Below are 14,475 nucleotides of genomic sequence, written 5' to 3' on the forward strand. Positions count from 1 at the left end.
ATAAAGGACAGCCCCTACAAAGGTCAGTGTGGCACAAGAGGCCAGGTTGAGAGGGCATTCAATCTAAGGGTGGAAATTGAAACTGTCAGGGCGGTGGTAATGTTGGTTTGTATGCATGACAGATTGCCCAGCCACTCTCCCTATATTGATGGGGGAAAGCTAGGGCATGCCTTATCACTGTTTCTACAGTGTTTTCTTTTCCAAAGTAATTTTTCTCATTCTGAAGGTTTTATTTCTGTCTGGATGCCTCCACTCTCTATTTATATAATTGGTGACGCATGCTGGTGGCATCACTTTTTAGCTAGAGGAGAGAGAGCCATTGATTGAACTGTCCCAATAAAAAGGCCACACCAATTGTGTGTTTTGAAAATAATAAACATATGGTTTGTATATTATGAAAAATATTCTGGAGTAAAACTTGCATGCTTTTGCTAGTAGAGTTTTTTTCAATTTGCAAAGGAGAAAATCCATATTGCCTGTCCTTTACGATCCAGTATTTACAGGTTTCTCTCTGCATAATGAAATGTACTTTTGACCCAGCCGCTTGCCATAGTTTGGTCACAAACAAGGAAGTGCAGTATATTGAAAATTTAGAGCAACAAAATAGTGAATGTAATGCATTTAAACAATGTGTTGCTAATTTATTTGACATAAAACAATTTGGATGCATACAGTGCAGTCCATTAGAAACTGATACAATTAACTTGGCTATTATAGGTTAAGGACCTTGCGCGAGAACTCCAATTTCTGTCAATGCAGGCATGCTAGCTAGCTAACTTGCTAGTTTAGCTGAACAGTGATGGCAGCAAATACCGAAAAGACATTCAAGTTTGTGGTCGTCGGTGGTGGCATTGCAGGTGTAACGTGTGCTGAGCAGGTGAGACCACTGCACTTTGTCAAACTGCCTGTACTGCCTGTAACATGATCAACTTGACATGTTACGCTGTCTTTGATTGTCTTTGACAGCTGGCCTCCCAGTTCCCATCAGCTGATGTTGCTCTCCTGACAGCAGCCCCTCTGATTAAGGCAGTCTGCAACTTCAAACAGGTGATCATACACAGAAAGACTAGCTATCATGATTGTTAAATTGTGTCAAAGATAAAAGTTATAGTCTATGTTTTATTATAGACTACTAATCTGTTCAAAATAGCATTAGTTTGTGAGTTAATACTATAGCTATGTCTACAATAGATCTGTCCATAGTTCATCCAGTAATTCATAATGCCCTAACGGTAACCCATACACTCCCCTCCCTGGCCAGGTATCTAAGACGCTGGAGGAGTTTGATGTGGAGGAGAGGCCCTCCAGTGTTCTAGAGGAAAAGTACCCCAACCTGAGAGTCATCCAGTCTGCAGTGAAGGCCCTTCATGCACAACAACATGTACGTTTAATAATAAACACACACAGGCTGAAATGCATTAGATTAGGCTAATATATGGTATTTTTATGTTAATGTATACAGTTTTATTATAGCTATCTATATTAATATAACCTTTCAAATGTATTAATGTACACTACATGACCAAAAGTATGCAGACACCTGGTCGTCGAACATCTCATTCCAAAATCATGGGCATTAATTGGTTGGTCCCCCTTTGCTGCTATAACAGCCTCCACTCTTCTGGGAAGGCTTTCCTCTAGATGTTGGAGCATTGTTGCGGGGACTTGCTTCCATTCAGTCACGAGTATTAGTGAGGTCGGGCGATTAGGCTTGGCTCACAGTCGGCGTTCCAATTCATCCAAATCAAATTTTATTTGTCACATACACGTGTTTAGCAGATGTTATTGCGGGTGTAGCGAAATGCTTGTGTTTCTAGCTCCAACAGTGCAGTATTATCTAACAAGTAATATCTAACAATTTCACAACACTACACAAAATACACACATCTAAAGTAAAGGAATGGAATTAAGAATATATAAATACTTGGGCGAGCAATGTCAGAGTGGCATAGACTAAGATACAGTAGAACATAGAATACAGTATATAGATTAAGATACAGTAGAACATAGAATACAGTATATAGATATGAGATGAGTAATGCAGACTAAGATACAGTAGAACAGAATACAGTATATAGATATGAGATGAGTAATGCATAGACTAAGATACAGTAGAGCATAATAGAATACAGTATATACATATGAGATGAGTAATGCAAAATATGTAAACATTTATTAAAGTGACTAGTGTTCCATTATTAAAGATTTGAAGTCTATGTATATAGGGCAGCAGCCTCCAATGTGCTAGTGATGGCTATTTAACAGTCTGATGGCCTTGAGATAGAAGTTGTTTTTTAGTCTCTCGGTCCCAGCTTTGATGCACATGTACTGACCTCGCCTTCAAATCAAATTTATTTTTATATAGCCCTTCGTACATCAGCTGATATTCTCAAAGTGCTGTACAGAAACCCAGCCTAAAACCCCAAACAGCAAGCAAAGCATGTGAAAGAAGCACGGTGGCTAGGAAAAACTCCCTAGGAAAAACTCCCTAGAAAGGCCAAAAACCTAGGAAGAAACCTAGAGAGGAACCAGGCTATGAGGGGTGGCCAGTCCTCTTCTGGCTGTGCAGGGTGGATATTATAACAGAACATGGTCAAGATGTTAAAATGTTCATAAATGACCAGCATGGTCAAATAATAATTATCATAGTAGTTGTCGAGGGTGCAACAAGCACGTCCGGTGAACAGGTCAGGGTTCCATAGCCGCAGGCAGAACAGTTGAAACTGGAGCAGCAGCACGGCCAGGTGGACTGGGGACAGCAAGGAGTCATCATACCAGGTAGTCCTGAAGCATGGTCCTAGGGCTCAGGTCCTCCGAGAGAAAGAAAGAGAGAAAGAGAGAATTAGAGAGAGCATATTTAAATACACACAGGACACCGGATAAGACAAGAGAAATACTCCAGATGTAACAGACTGACCCTAGCCCCCCGACACATAAACTACTGCAGCATAAATACTGGAGGCTGAGACAGGAGGGATCAGAAGACACTGTGGCCCCATCCGATGATACCCCCGGACAGGGCCAAACAGGCAGGATATAACCCCACCCACTTTGCCAAAGCACAGCCCCCACACCACTAGAGGGATGTCTCCAACCACCAACTTACCGTCCTAAGACAAGGCCGAGTATAGCCCACAACGATCTCCGCCATGGCACAACCCAAGGGGGGGGCGCCAACCCAGACAGGAAGACCACGTCAGTGACTCAACCCACTCAAGTGACGCACCCCTCCCATGGACGGCATGGAAGAACACCAGTAGGCCAGTGACTCAGCCCCTGTAAAAGGGTTAGAGGCAGAGAATCCCAGTGGAAAGAGGGGAACCGGCAAGGCAGAGACAGCAAGGGCGGTTCGTTGCTCCAGCCTTTCCGTTCACCTTCACACTCCTGGGCCAGACTATACTTAATCATAGGACCTACTGAAGAGATAAGTCTTCAGTAAAGACTTAAAGGTTGAGACTGAGTCTGCGTCTCTCACATTGGTAGGCAGACCATTCCATAAAAATGGAGCTCTATAGGAGAAAGCCCTACCTCCAGCCGTTTGCTTAGAAATTCTAGGGACAATTAGGAGGCCTGCGTCTTGTGACCGTAGCGTACGTGTAGGTATGTACGGCAGGACCAAATCGGAAAGATAGGTAGGAGCAAGCCCATGTAATGCTTTGTAGGTTAGCAGTAAAACCTTGAAATCAGCCCTTGCCTTAACAGGAAGCCAGTGTAGGGAGGCTAGCACTGGAGTAATATGATCAAATTTTTTGGTTCTAGTCAGGATTCTAGCAGCCGTATTTAGCACTAACTGAAGTTTATTTAGTGCTTTATCCGGGTAGCCGGAAAGTAGAGCATTGCAGTAGTCCAGCCTAGAAGTAACAAAAGCATGGATTAATTTTTCTGCGTCATTTTTGGACAGAAAATTTCTGATTTTTGCAATGTTACGTAGATGGAAAAAAGCTGTCCTTGAAACAGTCTTGATATGTTCTTCAAAAGAGAGATCAGGGTCCAGAGTAACGCCGAGGTCCTTCACAGTTTTATTTGAGACGACTGTACAACCATCCAGATTAATTGTCAGATTCAACAGAAGATCTCTTTGTTTCTTGGGACCTAGAACAAGCATCTCTGTTTTGTCCGATTTTAAAAGTAGAAAGTTTGCAGCCATCCACTTCTTTATGTCTGAAACACAGGCTTCTAGCGAGGGCAATTTTGGGGCTTCACCATGTTTCATTGAAATGTACAGCTGTGTGTCGTCCGCATAGCAGTGAAATTTAACATTATGTTTTCGAATGACATCCCCAAGAGGTAAAATATATAGTGAAAACAATAGTGGTCCTAAAACGGAACCTTGAGGAACACCGAAATTTACAATTGATTTGTCAGAGGACAAACCATTCACAGAGACAAACTGATATCTTTCCGACAGATAAGATCTAAACCAGGCCAGAACTTGTCCATGTAGACCAATTTGGGTTTCCAATCTCTCCAAAAGAATGTGGTGATCGATGGTATCAAAAGCGGCACTAAGATCTAGGAGCACGAGGACAGATGCAGAGCCTCGGTCTGACGTCATTAAAAGGTCATTTACCACCTTCACAAGTGCAGTCTCAGTGCTATGATGGGGTCTAAAACCAGACTGAAGCGTTTCGTATACATTGTTTGTCTTCAGGAAGGCAGTGAGTTGCTGTGCAACAGCTTTTTCTAAAATTTTTGAGAGGAATGGAAGATTCGATATAGGCCGATTAGTTTTTTATAATTTCTGGATCAAGATTCGGCTTTTTCAAGAGAGGCTTTATTACTGCCACTTTTAGTGAGCTTGGTACACATCCGGTGGATAGAGAGACGTTTATTATGTTCAACATAGGAGGGCCAAGCACAGGAAGCAGCTCTTTCAGTAGTTTAGTTGGAATAGGGTCCAGTATGCAGCTTGAGGGTTTGGAGGCCATGATTATTTTCATCATTGTGTCAAGAGATATAGTACTAAAACACTTTAGTATCTCCCTTGATCCTAGGTCCTGGCAGAGTTGTGTAGACTCAGGACAATGGAGCTTTGGAGGAATACCCAGATTTAAAGAGGAGTCTGTAATTTGCTTTCTAATGATCATGATCTTTTCCTCAAAGAAGTTCATAAATTTATTACTGCTGAAGTGAAAGCCATCCTCCATTTGCGAAGGCTGCTTTTTAGTTAGCTTTGCGACAGTATCAAAAAGAAATTTCGGATTGTTCTTATTTTCCTCAATTAAGTTGGAAAAATAGGATGATCGAGCAGCAGTAAGGGCTCGTCGATACTGCACGGTACTGTCTTTCCAAGCTAGTCGGAAGACTTCCAGTTTGGTGTGGCGCCGTTTCCGTTCCAATTTTCTGGAAGCTTGCTTCAGAGCTCGTGTATTTTCTGTATACCAGGGAGCTAGTTTCTTATGACAGATGTTTTTAGTTTTTAGGGGTGCAACTGCATCTAGGGTATTGCGCAAGGTTAAATTGAGTTCCTCGGTTAGGTGGTTAACTGATTTTTGTCCTCTGACGTCCTTGGGTAGGCAGAAGCAGTCTGGAAGGGCATCAAGGAATCTTTGGGTTGTCTGAGAATTTATAGCACGACTTTTAATGCTCCTTGGTTGGGGTCTGAGCAGATTATTTGTTGCAATTGCAAACGTAATAAAATGGTGGTCCGATAGTCCAGGATTATGAGGAAAAACATTAAGATCCACAACATTTATTCCATGGGACAAGACTAGGTCCAGAGTATGACTGTGGCAGTGAGTAGGTCCAGAGACATGTTGGACAAAACCCACTGAGTCGATGATGGCTCCGAAAGCCTTTTGGAGTGGGTCTGTGGACTTTTCCATGTGAATGTTAAAGTCACCAAAAATTAGAATATTATCTGCTATGACTACAAGATCCGATAAGAATTCAGGGAACTCAGTGAGGAACACTGCATGTGGCCCAGGAGGCCTGTAAACAGTAGCTATAAAAAGTGAGTGAGTAGGCTGCATAGATTTCATGACTAGAAGCTCAAAAGACGAAAACGTCATTGTTTTTTTTTTTGTAAATTGAAATTTGCTATCGTAAATGTTAGCAACACCTCCGCCTTTGCCGGATGCACGGGGGGTATGGTCACTAGTGTAACCAGGGGGTGAGGCCTCATTTAACACAGTAAATTCATCAGGCTTAAGCCATGTTTCAGTCAGGCCAATCACATCAAGATTATTATCAGTGATTAGTTCATTGACTATAACTGCCTTGGAAGTGAGGGATCTAACATTAAGTAACCCAATTTTGAGATGTGAGGTATCACAATCTCTTTCAATAATGGCAGGAATAGAGGAGGTCTTTATACTAGTGAGATTGCTAAAGCGAACACCGCCATTTTTAATTTTGCCCAACCTAGATCGAGGCACAGACACGGTCTCAATGGGGAAAGCTGAGCTGACTACGCTGACTGTGCTAGTGGCAGACTCCACTAAGCTGGCAGGCTGGCTAACAGCCTGCTGCCTGGCCTGCACCCTGGCCTGCACCCTATTTCATTGTGGAGCTAGAGGAGTTAGAGCCCTGTCTATGTTCGTAGATAAGATGAGAGCACCCCTCCAGCTAGGATGGAGTCCGTCACTCCTCAACAGGCCAGGCTTGGTCCTGTTTGTGGGTGAGTCCCAGAAAGAGGGCCAATTATCTACAAATTCTATCTTTTGGGAGGGGCAGAAAACAGTTTTCAACCAGCGATTGAGTTGTGAGACTCAAGCCTTCTGGATGATAGCAGGGTGAACAGGCAGTGGCTCTGGTGGTTGTTGTCCTTGATGATCTTTTTGGCCTTCCTGTGACATTGGGTGCTGTAGGTGTCGTCTAGAATGTCATTGTATGCTGTAGCGTTAAGATTTACTTTCAATGTTACTAAGGGGCCTAGCCCAAACCATAAAAAACAGCCCCAGACCATTATTCCTCCTCCACTAAACTTTACAGTTGGCATTATGCATTCGGGCAGGTAGCATTCTCCTGGCATCCACCAAACCCAGGTTTGTCCGTCGGACTGCCAGATGGTGAAGCGTGATTCATCACTCAAGAGAGCACGTTTACACTGCGCCAGAGTCCAATGGCTGCGAACTTTACACCACTCCAGCTGACGCTTGGCATTGTGCATGGTGATCTTAGGCTTGTGTGCGGCTGCTCGGCCATGGAAATCCATTTCATGAAGGTCCCGACGAACAGTTCTTGTGCTGACGTTGCTTCCAAAGTCCGTTTGGAAATGAGTGTTGCAACCGAGGACGTGATTTTTACGTGCTTCAGCACTCGGCGTTCGCGTTGTGTGAGCTTGTGTGGCCTACCACTTTGCGGCTGAGCCGTTGTGGCTTCTAGACGTTTCCAATTCACAATTCCAGCACTTACAGTTGACCGGAGCAGCTCCAGCAGGGCAGAAATTTGACGAACTGACTTGTTGGAAAGGTGGTATCCTATGACGTTGCCACATAGAAAGTCACTGAGCTTTTCAGTAAAGCCATTCTACTGCCAATGTTTGTCTATGGAGATGGCATGTCTGTGTGCTCGATTTTATACAGCTGTCAGCAACGGGTGTGGCTGAAATAGCCAAATCCACTAATTTGAAGGGGTGTCCCCATACTTTTGTATATATAGTGTACCATTAGGTCCCAGCATAAATCCCTGTCCAACACTACCACCTTCTGGATGTCTTTTCATCAATTACTATGTCATCCATTGTCATACAGAGCATGCATACAGTACAGTATGTGCTATTAAAATGCAAGCGTAACGTTATCTTCTTTCCTGCTTCTCTCAGACTTTGCAGACTGTGGATGGTCTGGAGATCCACTATGAGAAGCTGTGTATCTGTAGCGGGGGCAGACCCAAACTCCTTACCCAGGATAACCCCTATGTGCTGGGGATACGAGACACAGACAGTGCCCAGGTACTTGACAATGGCTTCGCAGTTAAGATTTGCTTGTTTACCACCCATTCGCTTCAGTTAATCTAGTGCTCATGATGTCTTTTGTGCTGGCAGGAGTTTCAGAAACGGTTATCCAAAGCCAGGCGAATTGTAGTCGTTGGAAACGGAGGGATTGCCTTGGAACTAGTGTGAGTATATCGACATTATTTTTGTCTGAATTGGTCTTGTTCTAAAATCTGAAATGTATATATATTATAGTTAAATGTACTGTATATTGGGTCCAGGTATGAGGTGGAAGGTTGTGAGGTAATCTGGGCAGTGAAAGACAAGGCCATAGGAAACACCTTCTTTGACGCGGGAGCAGCCCAGTTCCTGATCCCCTCCCTGGACACAGACAAACCAGAGAGAGCTGCTACCTGTAAGAGGGCTCGCTACACCATAGAGGGGCCTGCAGCTACGCAGGGCCTTGCTGTAGGTGGAGGTGGCGACAGACAAGGCCAGAGAAGAGGGTTGGAAGAGCCAGGCAGTGCCCTGGGACCAGACTGGCATGAAGGCATCAGTCTGAGAGGAGCAGAGGAGGTAAGTGTGCTTCTGTGTGTTCACAATTATAGAATACAACTTTAATATTATATTGTTTTAGTAAAGCAATTTTATTAGTTTATAGATGGTATAAAAAATGTTATAAACAAATATAACACGTTGGTGGAAATGTATCCATTCAGAGATGGGAATTTGTCTGGAACGAGGAAAGAAAGGTTAGTCTGGAGTAGAAATTCATAGTAACCTAAGTTGTTTTAACTCTTGTTGTGGCCAGGTGTCTCACAGGGTGTCAGTGGAGTACCAGTCTGAGGTGAAACAGATCTACACTCACCAGGACTTCCTGCTGTCACCACTTGCCTCACAGACAGCAGACACTGGTGAGAGGAACCTATGACTCTATGACAATGGAACATATACCGGTGTGAAAGAGATGGAAATATGATGTGCTGTAAATGTGTTAGTTTCCATTAATCAAATAGTAAATTATACTGAACAAAAATATAAACGCAACATGCAACAATTTCAAAGATTTTACTGAGTTACAGTTCATATACGAAAGTCAGATATGCATCTGTTGGTCACAGATACCTTAAAAAGGGTAGGGGTGTGGATCAGAAAACCACCATTTGACTCATGCTCCGCCTTATCTCAGCTCACTGGTCATGATAACAACACCCACCCGTAGCACGCGCTCCAGCAGGTATATCTCACTGGTCATCCCCAAAGCCAACACCTCCTTTGGCCGCCTTTCCTTCCAGTTCTCTGCAGCCAGTGACTGGAACTAATTGCAAAAATCGCTGAAGCTGGAGACTTACATTTCCCTCACTAACTTTAAACATCAGCTATCTGAGCAGCTAACCAATCGCTGCAGCTGTACATAGCACATCTGTAAATAGCCCACCCAATCTACCTACCTCATCCCCATATTGTTTTTATTTACTTTGCTGCTTTTTTGCACACCAGTATCACTACTTACACCATCATCTGCTCATCATCATCTGCTCATCTATCACTCCAGTGTTAATCTGCTAATTTGTAATTACTTTGCTACTATGTCCTATTTATTGCCTTACCTCCTCATGCCATTTGCACACACTGTATATTGACTTTCTTTTTTTTCTATTGTGTTATAGACTGTACGCTTGTTTATTCCATGCAACTCTGTGTTGTTTCTGTTGCACTGCTTCGCTTTATCTTGGCCAGGTCGCAGTTGTAAATGAGAACTTGTTCTCAACTAGCTTACCTGGTTAAATTAAGGTGAAATAAAAATGAAATGCATCGTGACACAAATCCTTCGTATAGAGTTGATCAGGCTATTGATTGTGGCCTGTGGAATATTGTTTTCCACTCCTCTTCAATGGCTGTGCGAAGTTGTTGGATATTTCCGGGAACTGGAACACACTGTTGTACACATCGATCCAGAGAATCCCAAACATGCTCAATGGGTGACATATTTGGTGAGTATGCAGGCCATAGAAGAACTGGGACATTTTCAGCTTCCAGGAATTATGTACATATCCTTGCAGCATGGGGCTGTGCATTATCATGCTGAAACATGAGGTGATGGCGGTGGATGAATGGCTTGACAATGGGCTTCAGGATCCCGTCCCAGTATCTCTGTGCATTCAAATTGCCATAGATAAAATGCAATTGTGTTTATTGTCCATAGCTTGGGGCACTCTGTTCACAACGTGGACATCCGCAAACTGTTCGCCCACACGACGCTATACACGTGGTCTGCGGTTGTGAGGCCGGTTGGATGTGCTGACAAATTCTCTAAAACGACGTTGGAGGCGGCTTATGTTAGAGAAATTAACATTCAATTCTCTGGAAACAGCTATGGTGGACATTTTTGCAGTCAACATGCCAATTGCACACTCCCTCAAAACTTGAGACATCTGTGGCATTTTGTTGTGTGACAAAACTGCACATTTTAGAGTGGCGTTTTGTCCCCAGCACATGGTGCACCTGTGTAGTGATCATGCTGTTTAATTAGCTTCTTGATATGTCAGACCTGTCAGGTGGATGGATTATCTTGGCAAATTAGAAATGCTCACTAACAGGGATATAAACAAATGTCTGCACTACATTTGGAGAAATAATCTTGTTGTTCATATGGAACATTTCTGGGATCTTTTATTTCAGCTCATGAAACATGGGACCAAAACTTGACATGTTGCATTTATAGTTCTGTTCAGTATAGTTGATTTATCTTTTCGTCCACTGTACTGTTTTCCCCTACTATAGGCTCTTGGCCAGTGTATGCTCAGCTGACCAATGGGAAGACTTTTGGCTGTGACTTCATCGTCAGTGCCACAGGAGTCGTGCCAAACACCGAACCTTTTCTCCAGGGAAACAGCGTAAGGAAAATAAGTAAAACAGATGCTAGATGTTTCATATCATCCATTATTTCATGACAACTCAGGCCACTTATACTCAGAAGCAATATTTACCAATATTTGTCCATACATATTCTGTTCAGTTTGCGTTAGCTGAGGACTCTGGGCTGAAAGTGGATGACCACATGATGACATCAGAACCAGACATTTACGCTGCTGGAGACGTATGTACAGCAGGCTGGGAGCCAAGCCACCTCTGGCAGCAGGTACACAGGCCACACTGAATCACTTCTAATCACGTTATGCTGCATCTGACTATTCCTTTGGGTATGAGGCCTTTGGATTTTGTGGTGAACTATCCTGTCATCAATTCAGTTGTGATATATGACATGATATCCTGTATACATCTCTCCTCTGTAGATGCGTCTGTGGACGCAGGCCCGTCAGATGGGCTGGTACGCAGGGCGATGTATGGCTGCTGATGTCCTGTCTGAAACCATAGAGCTGGACTTCTGCTTTGAACTCTTCTCTCACATTACAAAGTTCTTCAACTACAAGGTGTGTGAAGGCAAAGTTGTTATGCTTTTCTACATCAGTTGTTGATATGTGTTGAATCTGCTTTTATGGTGTGTTCTCTGCAACAAGATGAATTTCCTGTCACGTTGTAATAATAAATCATCACTTGACTTGAAATGCTAAATAAGGTGTGTCCACTTGCTGTGTTTTTTTCTCCTCCAGGTGGTTCTGCTGGGGAAGTTTAACGGCCAGGGTCTGGGTCTGAACCAGGAGTTGTTGGTGCGCTGCACTAAGGGCCATGAGTACGTCAAGGTAGTGCTGAGCGGAGGGAGGATGTTGGGAGCAGTCCTTATTGGAGAGACTGACCTGGAAGAGACCTTTGAGAACCTCATCCTCAACCAGATGGACCTAACACCCTATGGAGAAGAGCTACTAAACCCCAACATAGACATAGAGGACTACTTTGACTGAGCATGTGTCTACCTAACACCGTATGGAGGGTTACTACTCAACCCCGGCATAGACTATTGTTAGACTGAGGGGCCAAGAACTTCCCAGTAAATCAATACTAAAGTGGATGTCTGCTTTAGCCCTGTTTATATCTGGTGCTAACACGTCCTGATCTTGCCCACATTTTTAGACCGGTGTAGACGATAAAAAAAAAACTGATTGTGATCAGATCTTCCTGACCACCTCCGGAAGTAGTCAGGGACACATATCTGGATAGTGTAAACAGATCTGGATTTTCAAACCATTTAATTTGTCCCTCTAAAATCATTGACAGGTGGCACTATTGACCCAATGTGTCAGTATTTGTTTTAACATAGAATATGATTATTTTGAAACAATATGTCAAATAATTTGCATACAGGGAGGGACCAGGTCATCTGGTAACAATGCAGACACAGTGGATAGATAGTCTTGTTCCCACGGCAGCCCTTAATGCTCAAATCAGTTTTATTTTTCAAATCCATTTTGGAACACTGACTGTCCAAACAGTGACCTAATCGGATGTGTGTGTGTGTTCAGACAGCAGTCATTTGCTAACATGGCTGCGCTAGCTGTCATAGTAACAACAGATGTGTGCGCAGTAGTGTAGGCTGATTGGTGCTTCCTATCCCTCAGAGGTTATGTACTGTAGCAAGCTAAAGTGATAGCAATGCCTGCCATGGACATTTCCCAGTTGCTTTGAATGTTCAAAATCAGTGCAAGAACAGAAGCTAGCACAGTCACTCATTTGTTTGTAAACAATTAACAAGCTAGTTAGCTACCACATGTTCTTGTCAGAGTAGCGAGGAAGCAACACGATATGCCAAATGACAGTCTAAAAACCACTTGAGGGCAAATAATTCAGATTTGACCGTTCAGACAAGTCGCATATGGCCAGGAATCAGATTTATCTTATTTAAAATCACATTTGAAGGTGGTTTGAAATAGAGTCCATGTGCTTTTTGGCTGTTCAGACTGCAAGAAAAACAGATTAAAATCAGATATGCATATATTTTTTGTCACTTTAAACTGCCAATGTGACATTAAGACATTTTAATACCATATGTAGTTGCTGCAAATGTGTAGACTAGTGATGCGGTGGTCAGCTGTTTGTTCACCAGCACTTGCTAATAACCCATCCACAACCACCCGACTATGTGATAGTGAAAATCTGAGGCCCACAGCCGACTAACCTGCAAATATAGAAAATGTGCCTTAGTTCCCTTTTTGCCTCAGTGGATCGATGTTAACTTTTTCTGCCCAACTTACCAAACCATTTGACACGTGTAGTTAGGCCCACGCACTAAATCCAGATAAAAATAAATGTCAATGTAGCTATAGATATGAATTGCACAATAATTATCCATTTATGGGTTTTTTTATTCATCGTTTTCTTTATTCAACCTGCACGCAGCCCACTCCCCCATCATCCACACTATTTCATGACCCTAAACCCAGATATAACAGCAGATTGCGGGTTATGAGTGTGATCCTTGTGTAGACGCTAATAGTGATCGGATCACGAAAACCACATGTTAATGCAAAGTGTAACCAGGGAATTGGCAAGTTTAGAACCTGTGACGTTTTGGTCCCTATCTCAGTGCCTAGTTTATTGCGCAAGCAATTGGGAGGGCACTAGTTTTTATATAAAGCTGTTCAGTCAGGTAGAATTGTGATTAGTAAGGTTGGAAAACAAAAGCTGCATTGGCATTCCAACTGGCAACATTGTGTGTCGCAAACCGCGTTTAACGCCCTCGAACCTACTTCCCTAAAGAAGGCTTTGATTTATTTGACACTCACCTGTACACTCCACCCTTTGACCTGTCCATCGAGCCTTCATCCAACCAATCAATTCGTCCCCGAGTACCTCTGGAAACAGTCTGGAATATCTGATCACAATCAGTTCTTTTAATCGTCTAAACCTGGCTAAAAATGTGGACAAGATCAGGACACGTGTTAGCACCAGGTATTAACGGGGCTCTTGACTGAATCCTGCAGGGCTAAGAGCAGATTTGCATATCAATATCAAACCTTGAGTTAACATTGTTTTCAAGAAAAGGGTTATGAGTAATCTGCAATACACTGTAAAAACACATTCTGGGGTGAATTGAACCAACATACTTAATACAAATCAATGCAAGTCATTTTACCAAACAAGTTAAGAATAAATCCAACTCTGTTGCATAAAATCTAAGTATATTTTGAGGATAACCAAAGAGAGAATGTATTTAAATGAATGGCTCTGTTTTCAGAGAATTGTGAGTAATTCAACATATGTAGACCGTTTCTTTTAAACAAAGTTGTTTACATGTTTGAAGAAAAGTATATTTCTATATTAGTATTAAGCAGCTTGTTGTGCAATGGATATCAAAACCGTCAGACAAATTGACGTTCAATTGTGAGACCACCCATTTCCACCATCAGCAACCTAAACGAGAGGCAAATGCAGTTCTACCTCCAGTTACTGCAGATGGATTGAGCACTTAACAATGCCTGCCAAAGCTGGTAAATGGCAAATTAATGTTTAACATTGTTTAATGTATTTGTTAAGACACCATCACTGAAAGTAACTCATCAGAAATGAAGTAAATCTCATTCATATTACAGCTATTATTATTTCCTTGTACATTTGAATAACTTGTTTTTCTTCAAAAACAAAAGATAACTACATCTACTCAATATTGTTTAAATTGTTGCCTTAATTTAAGCAGATTCAAC

General features: G+C 42.6%; 1 protein-coding gene across 1 annotated transcript; it reads left to right on the forward strand.

Annotated features, from left to right (window-relative positions):
* Positions 1-544: 544 nt before the first annotated feature.
* Positions 545-14,436, forward strand: pyroxd1 (pyridine nucleotide-disulphide oxidoreductase domain 1). Its single transcript, XM_014152981.3, has 11 exons — positions 545-877; positions 967-1,047; positions 1,262-1,381; positions 7,766-7,894; positions 7,988-8,061; positions 8,158-8,452; positions 8,688-8,790; positions 10,661-10,773; positions 10,896-11,018; positions 11,173-11,310; positions 11,491-14,436. Exons 1-11 carry the CDS (start codon positions 800-802, stop codon positions 11,737-11,739), a joined length of 1,503 nt encoding a protein of 500 aa, XP_014008456.3. The 5' UTR covers positions 545-799; the 3' UTR covers positions 11,740-14,436.
* Positions 14,437-14,475: the final 39 nt, after the last annotated feature.

This window comes from Salmo salar, chromosome 17, assembly GCF_965601325.2.
Source record: "Salmo salar chromosome 17, fSalSal1, whole genome shotgun sequence".
Lineage (NCBI taxonomy): Eukaryota > Metazoa > Chordata > Actinopteri > Salmoniformes > Salmonidae > Salmo > Salmo salar.

Coding starts and splice junctions, on each gene's coding strand:
- pyroxd1 (XM_014152981.3), top strand. CDS start 800: ATGGCAGCAAATACCGAAAAGACATTCAAGTTTGTGGTCGTCGGTGGT. Junction 878..966: donor GTGTAACGTGTGCTGAGCAG/GTGAGACCACTG, acceptor TGTCTTTGACAG/CTGGCCTCCCAGTTCCCATC. Junction 8,791..10,660: donor CTCACAGACAGCAGACACTG/GTGAGAGGAACC, acceptor CCCCTACTATAG/GCTCTTGGCCAGTGTATGCT.